Source organism: Acomys russatus, chromosome 31 (genome assembly GCF_903995435.1).
Source record: "Acomys russatus chromosome 31, mAcoRus1.1, whole genome shotgun sequence".
Classification (NCBI taxonomy): Eukaryota; Metazoa; Chordata; class Mammalia; order Rodentia; family Muridae; genus Acomys; species Acomys russatus.
In genome coordinates, this window is record NC_067167.1 from 11,786,782 (window position 1) to 11,798,031 (window position 11,250).

An 11,250-nucleotide genomic window follows, 5' to 3' on the forward strand; every position below is an offset into this window, starting at 1 on the left:
GACTGTACTCTAAACATCTAAAAGCCTAACTGTGCATGGACTCTGAAGATTTCGATGACTCGTGCTGCAGCTTGATGAAATTTCCCTAAATCCACAGGGCTTTTTTAAAACCCTTCAATTAGCTCGTGCTTTTGTCCGAATCATACGTGTTTCAACTCAGGATGCCATCCCACACTGAAAGAGGATGAAGATACAGGCATCGCCACACGGCAACAAGCACAAAACATCTCACCCGGTGCTTCACTTCTTTATCTCTTGTCTCGAAAGACAATCAAACGAGAGTCACAACGGCCCAGACATCGGGTAAAGCTGGACACAATTTTAAGAAATTGAAATAGTTTAGAATACATCAAAAGGAAATTATTTCAGAAGTGATCTTCGTTGTCAATGCTTTTTCTCTTTAAGTTTCCCCATGGTGCCTTTCCCTGGGGTCTGTATTATTGACTCCTGTTTGTAGTCAGAGATTATGGGATAAATCTCCTGAAGGCCTTCTCCCAAGCGCCTACTGGGGCTCACTTTTGGTGACTTCTTAAAAATAGAGGAAAGAGAGTCCCGATGCCAAATGGTGGGGGGGGGTGGGGGGGGCAGGGGGGGCGGGGGATCATAAAAAATAAGATTCCAGAGCAATAGATATAGCAGTGGCTCTCAGTTTGTTACCCACTGCACCTCTGTGCAATCAAGACTATCTCTTTATGTAGTTTTCCTGAGAAACCTCCAGAGCCAAGAAGACTGACCATTGAAGGCAGCGCTGTGTAGAGAAATCTTATGTCCCTCAAGTCTCAACTGTTGGTGACAGATACAGTTATAGGCATCAGCTATTCAAGGTGACGTTGTGGTCTAAGTGAGAAAGGTCATACCCCCCTCCCCAACGCACACACAATGGAGCAGGAAAGAAACATCTCAGCATCCCTTTCTTTCTGGCAGCTGGAGACCTCTCATCACCATACACGTCAGTAGGAACACCGCAGAGATTGTGCAATGTAGACCCCTCCTTAATCCGAATTGAGTAAAAAACTAAGATGTTTCACTTCACTTTGAGTAAAATCAGGACATACTCCTGGTGACAGCAATGGACATCGTAATAACATGAGCTCTCAAATGGTTGTGGCTTTGCCTGTCTGTAATCCCACCTCTCAAGAGACAGAGGCAAGGAGACTGCCAAGTCCAAAGGCCCACCAGGGCTTCACAGAAAGAATCAGGCTAGCCAAGGCTATAGCGCAAGCCTCTGTTTCAAAATAAAGACAGCTGAAACGAAAACAAAAGACATTTATGTAGTCGTGGGTTATAAGTATTAACAACATGTTAGGGAGAAACAGCATATGTTGTTGGAAATACCGGCGCCCTGTCACACGTTGCTTATGTCTGACAAAGTTTCTGGGCTCACTCTTGCCATCTTGCCCTATGGTGGGTCTCATTCTGAGCACTTTATCTGATTTATTTCCAATTCTACAAAGACCTCATGAATTGGATATTATTTTAATGGTATTTTAGACACAAGGGTAGTAAGTGGAACTCAGTCTGTGGTCTAGCAGGAATTCAAGCTATCTAGAATGTTCCATAGGTATTATACAGTAATGTTGGACAAGAATATACTTTAATATGTATAAAGGAAGGCCAAATATATACAGGACTATGGTTTGTTTGGTTGGTTTTGAGACAGGGTTTCTTTGTGTAACCTTGGCTGTCCTAGGACTAGCTCTGTAGATCAGGCCAGTCTGCCTGCCTCTGCCTCCCAAGTGCTGGAATTAAAATTGTGTACCACTACCCCACTACCCACCTCTTCCGCAATACAGGATACTCTTAAAGACATCCAATTCCAAACAGGACATGTTCAATTCTATGAATAATCAATTTTTTTATATATAAATAGAACATTGGCTACTGTGTGGCATTTTATAAAAGGCAAGACCACAAACAAAACATTCCTGGGGAAATTTAAGAAGAAATTTTTGATGCTCTCTGGAGAATGCTTGGATGATTTTGAAGAAGGAAAAAAGTTTGTCCCAAACAGATAAATAAACACAAGTTAAAAAGTGACTAAAACAGGCCAGGCTTGGTGGTGCATACCTTTAATCCCAGCACTCAGGAGGCAGAGGCAGGCGGATCTCTGTGCTTTTGAGGCCAGCCTGGTGTACAAAGTGAGTCCAGGACAGCCAAGTCTACACAGAGAAACCCTGTCTTGGGGGGGAAAAGTGACTAAAACAGGCCAGGCTTGGTGGTGCACACCTTTAATTCCAGCACTCAAGAGGCAGAGGCAGGCAGATCTCTGTGCCTTTGAGGCCAGCCTGGTCTACAAAGCAAGTCCAGGACAGCCAAGTCTGCACAGAGAAACCCTGTCTCAGGGGGGAAAAAAGTGACTAAAACAAAACCCTAAGACCTGACACCTGACACATGAAATGTAACTTTAGATACTACATTTGTGTGCCAAACTGGCCTATAAAAAGATTCTTAGGGAGGATAATAGGGCAAAAGTCTTATCAAAGCAGGCTTAAACTTGAAAGACACATGAAAGTCAGCTTATAGTTAGATTCTTGTGAATTCATTTTAGAGCGAGAAATGAGCATGGGGTGGACTGAACCTCACCTGTTCTATGGCAACACAGGCAACCCACACGTGGCCCCCCACCCCGTGAGGTCTGAGAGCTGACTCTGGAAGCAGCCTATAAGAGTTCTCTGTCTTATGAATGGGAGTACCCTGAAATTCGGCTTACTGTTGTTATCTGTGTGGCTGTGCACATGCGGTCTCTGGAGTTCAAGCTGACCCTGCCCACCGACAGCAGACTCCACTGAGGCAAGACAATAGCATCCTTTTGATTTAGGGGAGCTGTCAGTTTAAAAAAAAAAAAAACCACCATATGAAGTCAGGGGTCATATTCTCTGTATTTATGGAATAATTTTACGGCCTCTGGGAAATCAAATGGCAAAGTCTTGGTTCTTTCTCATAGTTTGATCTTTGTTCATCAGTAGGCTCTCAATTTTGAGGAAATGGCTCTTGGGTAGGAACTGGATTCCTCACATTTTACCTGACACAGAACAATGCAATTCAGTAGCTAACTTCTTGGGGAATTATTGAATTTCTCTAGGATGCTGTACTCTGAACCAACTGAAGGGTTTCAGGCAAGGAAAAAAAAAATCTCATTCTATTAGGAATTGGCACCAGTGATGACAAGACAAGAGTAATTTCTTATTGCTAGGACTTTCACTCTGATATTTCTCATCCAATGCACACAAGTGTATCTAGAATTAGCACAGAAGTCATTGGCAGCCAAGAGCACTTAGCGTAACTTAGTAGAGGCTTCATATAGGTAATTAGGAAGGAGTATAGGTGCAAGTAGAAAATTTTCATAATAGTAAAAATCTTCTTTAGAGGTCCATAAAGATTCTAAATTGTCATTTTAAAATAAACTGGTCACCTGAAATGTGAGGGAAAAGAGCTAGCATGCTTTCTATGTCTGTAAAAGCAGTGGTGATGATTTTATACCTATCTCCTCTCATAGATTCCTAAGATTTAAAAGAATATATTTATTGCAAGAGTATTGCAGAAGATTGTTTTAGTCAAGTTTTTAAAGAGACTATTTTAAAGTGACTCCAGTTTGGGTATCCTCTTCCAACATGTGTGGTGGACAATGACCTTTAAAATTGCTGTCAAAAAGGAAACACTGTAAGCCTTGTGTGCCTACAACCCTTGGAAGTAAGTATCTGTAATCCTAGCACTAGAGAGGCTGGGGGGGGGGGGGTAGGAGTAGAAGGGTCGATGGTAAATTCAAGGCAAGTATGAGCTACAGAGCGGGACACTATTTAAGCAAGAATGAAAGTGTTGCAAGGCCAGAGCCATGCCTCAGACCTGAAATAAAGCAAGCCACCCTGGGGAAAATCTAAGCACTTGACAAGTTGCCTGTCTCTCCAGCTTGCCAGACAAGCAGGAAGCATTTGGCCATTTTACCATTTTACTCTTCACTTCCCTGCTGTTTGAAACCAGAGGGCCGCTTCTTCAGCCTTAGTGGATGAGAAGCAACAACAGGACTTGCTTTCCTACAGTTTTTTTTTTTTTTTAAGTGATTTATTTAGAGAGCTTGAGAGCAAAGAATTGCCCAGGCCTTTATTTATCTCCCAACAGGTGCAGTACAGATGATCATAAAAGCAGGCGCTAAAAAAACGAGAATTCTGCCAAGCACTAAGCCCCCACCCCCACCCCACTGCGGGGTGCATTTCCCAAGAGAACCCCTTCTTAGGTGGACAGCCCAAACCTGTGCTCTGAATCTCCAGTAAGTCAAAGCAGTGCTTTTCTGGGGCCCGGTGGGGATGGTGGCAGGGATGGTGGCGGGGAGGGTGGCCGCGGCTAATGCTATAGTACTTCTCTTTTGTCTTGTTTTTAAGGTAGCATCTTGCTATGTAGCCCAGGCTGGCCTTGGAGTCTCTATTTTCTCACTTTCAGCCCCCAGGGTGTTGTCACCACAACACACCTGACAGTATAAATATATTCTATACTCCTCATTTCAGTCTTTTATTTGTGTGATCATGCATAGTTAGAAGGAAAACAGTTGCTCCTGATTTAAAAAAAAAAAAAAAAAGCCTCCTCTTTTCTCCTCTATTCTTCTATGTTGTTTCCTATAAATTATTAACTTCCATATGTGTGTGTGTGAATATATATATACATATATATAATTATATATATAATTTTCCAAATCAAGTTTATTTTGGGACTTCAGATAAGCCACCCAGTGGCTTGCGTGTGGAACCTGATGGTCAACAAGTAAATATGAGAGGGACACTTTCCATCACTGGTCTCCTTTTCTGATGATGACTAAGCCCTGAGCCACGCTTGGAAATAGGCAAGAGGTGAAGGGTGCCACTTTAGAGTTCATATTCTCCAGGCCATTAAGATGACCTAGGGACCAGGAAAGAAAAGTAAAGAAGGTGAGGAAAGCTTCTGGACTGAAAAAAAAAGGCTCTCCGTGACCGTGTTCCCTCCTGTCCCCAAGACTCAAGTAGACGCAGCAGATACTGTACGTTGAAATGTTGATACAGCTGGAAAGCCACGGCTTTGATTCTGAAAGTTACCAGAATACACTGTCACTTTTGCAGTCATAAACGACCCTGTGTTTTGTCCTGTGTCTTCGGTGTTAAAGAAAAGATCCAACCCGAAAGATAAGAAAATTACCGCGACTCCACCAGGTGTTTTGATCGATGCCCAAGGACCAAGAAGAACTATTTTTTTTTTCTGACAAATGACATATGCAAAACATAACACTGCCTGATACACTACAGGACAAAAGTGAAATTCATCTTGAGGCCTCAACTCCATGTGCGAGAAAAGGAGTTTTCAAGATTGCAAAGAACCTTACAGTGAACCTTACGCGCAGAGTCTAAACAACCGGGCCTTGTGGCTTTCGGCATTACGAGCTGCAGAGGTACAATAATTTTTTAAGAGTCATTCATACTTTTTAATAATTTTTATTACATCTTGTTTTGCATGCGCATATGCGTGCGTGCGCGCATGCGCAATGTTAGCAGGTGGGGGGCCGAAGACAACTTGTGGGAGCTGGTCAGCTCCTTTCACTAAATATGTCTCCTGCATGAAATCAAGGTTGCTAAGCTTGGCTGCAACTGCCTTTACCTGCTGAGCGACCTCATCAGCCCCATAGTGTTTTCAAACTAATAAAGATTCTTCCCCTCCAAGAAGAAAAGTTATTGAAATGTCTTAAGTTTAGGTTAATAGTGTTCTTTTTGACTGGAAAAAGAAAAAATTCCAATGGCAGGTTATTTCTTTACATATTAGGACCCAGAGGGACAAATTATCCATGAAGACCTGCAGAAGCCACCTTATAGATGGCTCTGAAAAGGAGCACAGTATAATAGTTGGTATGTAAATGAATCCATTCGCAAGGCACTCTGGGAGATTCCGACCAACTGATGCTTCCTTTCAGCACCTTCTCTCACCATCCGATTAGAAAACCGTGATGGCTTCGGGTTCTACATGAATACGGAGTGTGAGGGAGGTCCACGGGATAAACACAAAAGCTGTCCAGATGCAGATACAACAGGTGAAATGGAGAGCAGGCAATGAGTAGTTTACTCCTATTCTGGACAAGGGTGTAGCTCAGTTGCAGAACACACACCCCTAAGTGTGCATGAGGTGCTGGGTTTGATCTCTAGTACCACCAAGGGGGGGGGGTGGGGGGGAGGAGGATGCTTTCTGTTTCCAAAAGGAGTCCTTGAGATAGCTGGAAGTATTTTCAAGGCTCCAAACAGGAAATATAGACTAATTCTTTCCGCTATACTTCCTCCCTGAGGTTCGAGGCTGCACCGCCTTTCTCTTCCCCAGAATGACCCACTCCCAGGAGAGCTGACATTAGATTCCCCGGACTAGGCCACTGCAGGTTGGAGGTATCTAAGTGAGATGTCCTTTGCACCTTTAGGTGCTGAAAACTCAGACTCTTTGCCAGATCCTATCAGGGCTCACAGCCTTGCGTTCCCTGGGGAGGAGAAGGAAAGTTCACTTAGGGCGAGGAGGTGCGGGTTCTTTGGGGGAATATCTGCCGTGTCTTTAACAGGGCGGCCTCCATGGAGTAAAAGCCAACAGCAGTGAATATGGAATCACCTACAGTGTGTGTCGCTGCTGCAGACTGGAGCAGCCCAGGAATTAGCGTGTTCTTCCAGGATGTAAACGACCGTGGTCGTCAAAGGCCACAGTGTCATGGAGGAGGCAAACTCGCCGTGCCTCTCCTTTCACAATCACTTGTGCTGGTAAGGGGATTAAAAATGGAAATCTCTGTACGTCCTTGATGGATTTAAAATATATCAGTGATACTTTGGGAGAGGATGCTGCTTCCTACCATCCAAATTGAAGCTAAGCAAGAAATCTATGGGTTTAAAATTACTGTCTTAGGGGGCTGGAGAGATGGCTCAGGGGTTAAGAGCACTGACTGCTCCTCCGGAGGTCCTGAGTTCAAGTCCCAGCAACCACATGTTGGCTCACAACCATTTATACTGGGATCTGATTCTGGCCTGCAGGTGTACATGCAGATAGAGCACTCATACTAAATAAATAAGTAAATCCTTTGAAAAATCTTTTTAAAAAAAATTACTGTCTTAGGTGAAGGGGCTCCTACACAGAATATAAAACGCACTTTGATAGCGAAACAAAACAAAACAACAAACCTCACGGAAACTTTAGTAGTCTGTGGATTTATTTTTTAAACATATAAAATACATATGAGAAAAACTACATTGTCTTCTTTCTAGCTCTATAATTTCATTCTTTCTCTATGGGTATAAAATTACTGTCCTGGGTGAAGGAGTTTCTATACTGAATATAAAACGTACTTTGATAGCAAAACAAAAAAAACAAAAATCCCCTGGAGACCTTAGTATTCTCGTGGATTTATTTTTTAGGTGTATAAAATATATGTGAGAAAAATATATATTGCCTTCTTTCTAGCTCTATAACTTCATTCTTTCTAAATGTAAAATGGATTGGACCAAGTTGCCAAACCAAATGCAAAACTTTACGGTGTCCAACAGGAAGAATAATTTAATTCACTTTATTGGCTCTGCAGCCTAACGCCTTACTTATTAATCTTCCAGCTTTCTTGTCATTTTCACTTGGGATTTCGAGCAGCAGATGAAATTCAGACTAATTAAAATAATCTTCTATTTTCAATTAGGAATCATAAAAGGTATTTCATCTGAGTAAGCCTTGAAGAGGCAAGTCAAGTGACCCATCAGATAAAAGGGACATTTAATACACATGTAAATCATTTGCCTTACAAATAAGACACTTTAGCAGGGGTTAGACACACACACTTCCCCGGAGTTGGGATTAAGTTCCCATATTCCTGCATGCATTTGGTGTGGTTATTTTGGGAGAAACACTTCATCTACCAATGCTCTCTGCCACTAAGTAGGGCCAACCTGTAACTGATCGCCGCAACCTGTCAGCACTGACTACCTAATTACATAAAGAAAAAAAAAAACAAAAAAACAAAAAACCACTAAAAAGCCTCTTTTCAGAATTTGGTTAAGATCTCAACTTCAAGTTCAATGTGTGGCATCATTTGCAAAGTTCTTCAAAACGACAGCAACAAGCACTTTTAAGAATCAAAAACGAAAAGCCTAAATATTGTCTCTGTGTCCCCTGCCAGGCTTGTGTGCATGTATCTGTGAGTGTGAGCAAGTATGCTTTTTTTTCTGCAGAGGAGGGGGGAAAAATAAAGAATTTGAAAGCTCCAATGAAACTAATTTGATTGGAATATTTACATTTTGTATTAGTCCCAAAGAAGCAAAACATCAAAAACTTGGCTCATCAAAACCTTGGCTCAAGACTCCAGGGTTCTCCCCTCCTGTAACTGTCAGTAAAGGATGAGAGATTTATATCGTCCCAAGAGAAACCAGAGTACGAGGTAATATTTATAAAATACATTTCCATTAAAAAATAGTGTGTTTATGTGATAAATGTGCATTTTCACTATTTCCATAATCACCAACACCAATTTACTTATGTTATTAACCAGCAATTTTAAAATACTAATCTTTTTATAGAAAGGAGAAATGTTTCTTCCAATAAAGACTACTCCTTAATTGTTTTTCTTTTCTGTTCTTAATTTTTTTTTTTTTTTTTTTTTTTTTTTTTGCAAAGGCTACATAATTTGAGATTGTATATAGTGAAACTCAGAAGAGGGCACAATCTACATGCCACAGTCTGAAAGATTTTCTTCTCAAGTAAGAATTTCAAAGCTGAGCTACCAAAGCAGCAAGCAAAGAAACAAACATCCATATATATATTTGAATGCCTTTCTGTAGAAAAAAAAAAAGGAAAGCTACAAATAGTATCACAAATTCTTACTTGAAGACTTGACCAAACTTATTAAGTGTTTCAGAGAACATCACATGCCCTAACCCCTGCAAACTAACACTAGGTGGACGTTCTGAGGAACAAAGTAAGAAAATAAGCTTCAAAGTGCAACCTCCTCACCATGGGCAGTTAATATCTTTGATTTAAGCATTTTGAGGACCTCTTGAAATTGAAGAATAAAAACCTTCATTTAACCATTGGAATAAATGGTTTAGAAAGCATTCTAAACTATCTTTACCAGATATTTCCCAGTTGATTATATAGTCTCATATTTTTCTTCTGGCTTTTTCCACACTCAAGAACTTTATCTTAGTAGCCCAGTAATTCTACTGTTCTATCGTCTGTTCTTTTAAAAATCAGATAAGTTTAAAACGAAATACCAAAATAGATATTAATATTAACGACTACAACAAGAAGATCTGTGGGTGTCTTACCCTCTTTCTTAGTGGGTTCTGGCATGACCACAATAAAAGGTTACTCTCCAAGGAGTTTTCTTGTCTCCAGCACCAGCTGACAGAAACCCCAAGGACAGCGGAGAGATGGTGCAGGTCAGGGTGACAAGCAGCTGCTGAGATGTCGAAAGCTTTTATACAGGCTCTGAACGTCAATCATGTTGGCGCCTCCCTTCTTCGGCACAAGGATGCTGAAACCTGACAGCTCTGGGACCGCTCTCACATCTGTTGTCTGTGCTCTGCTCTCTCTCCTGCTGGAAGGACTCCCCTGTCCGTCTCGTGGTCTCGTGTGGCACATGAGAGCATCTCTAACTTTCTAAATTCAGCTGCGTCTCGTGGTCTCTCCTGTTCTCCATCCTACCGGCAGATGCATGTGCCGACTCAGCAGTGCACAGAGTTTTCTGGGTGATAAAATAAATAAATGAAAATCATACTATATGAGCCTGGCTTCTCTCTTAATTTTCACTAAGACTTAAAAGAAAAAAATGGTATATAAAAATGGTTATTTTTTTATGCCCATCTTTGTTATTTTTCTTACTTCTTACTTTTTTTTTTGTATTGTATTTCTAAACCAATGCTAATTAGTCAAACTGAATTCCAAGTTAAATATTTTGTTTCACTTTCTCTACCAAGAATAGCAAAGGTGTCTGTGATAGGATACACTGCATCTGCATGTGTTTCAAGAAATATTTTCTTAAATTACAAGCATATAAAAGGATGAAGCAAGGAGATAGGTTACAAGGTGGATGGAACTTACACTAATGAAAGAAACCAGTAACAAAAGGTAGGCTATAAAATCATATTATTCAACCTACTGTCATGAAATAGCCTGAATAGGTAAACATAGCATTGGAAAATAGCATAGTGGTTGCCTCAGGCTAGAAAAAGTAGAATTAGGACTGAATGCTCATGAATGTAAGACTTTTCCTGGTAAAGATGAAAGCATTTTGGAATTGGAGGGAATGGTTTGCATAGCTTTGTGAAAGACACACATACACACATTTTATATATATATATGTGTGTGTGTGTGTGTGTGTGTGTATTTGTGTGTATGTATATATGTGTATATATATCACAGTGATATATACATGCACACATATGCATAATATATATGTATATATTCATCATAGGGATGTATATGCACACACACACACAACTGAACTGTACACGTGGGACATGGGTAAAGAAAGTCAGATAGACTGGTCAATGTTTGGATTCAAGATGATAAAAGGCCTCCCCAGAACATCACAAAAAAAGGTGATTATTAAAATGGCAAATGGGCACAGAAACTTAACTTAAAACAGTCCCAGAAGGTATCAGTGTGGGTCACTTCCACCTGAAACTCTATAGGAGCTAGTGGGATGGAACATGCCCTACCAAAGGGCTAGACTAAACAGACACCCTTATTTTCATTGTCCATATGCATGGCACCTCAGAGAGAGAGCTAGAATATGTCTACGTGGGAATTCACCCACATGTATGCCTTTAATGGTGTGTGTTTTCAATATAATTCATCCCGAACCGGCCACATTGTCTCGGTGAATTCCCCTTGTGACTGAGAGCACAGCTGGTCAGACTTAGTTCTACCAAGCACCACGGCCAAGCTGTTCTTCTGTACAGATGGGAACTCTAGCGCTCAATAACATCATGAGTTAGCTATGTGGGGAGAGGGGGAGGCAGGCTAGGCAGCACTTTCAATGAATAACGCCCATAGAGAAAGCCTTCTCTCCCCCGCAACTGAGCACACTGCTTCTCAAACAGATTCTTTCTTCTTAGACGACAGCCTGTTACTGTCAACCACAGGACAACAACGTATTCTGTATATCAAGTCAGACATGGCTGGAAAGAGGGACACGAAAAGCATCCCTGTGTCTACTATGTATCCGTTAATACCTTAAATGAGTTGAAGAATCTAAGATCTAAAGTCAGGCAGAGGCAGGTGGCT

The 11,250-nt window shown here is 41.2% G+C and overlaps 1 protein-coding gene across 1 annotated transcript in view; it reads right to left on the bottom strand.

Moving 5' to 3' along the window:
• The window catches only part of Mybpc1 (myosin binding protein C1), an 86,702-nt gene extending 77,241 nt beyond the window's left edge, over positions 1 to 9,461 (bottom strand). The window contains exon 1 of the mRNA XM_051172645.1: positions 9,288 to 9,461. Within this exon, the coding sequence (XP_051028602.1) occupies positions 9,288 to 9,312 (25 nt within the window). The 5' untranslated portion in view covers positions 9,313 to 9,461. The remainder of the gene's footprint in view (positions 1 to 9,287) is intronic.
• Positions 9,462 to 11,250: the final 1,789 nt, after the last annotated feature.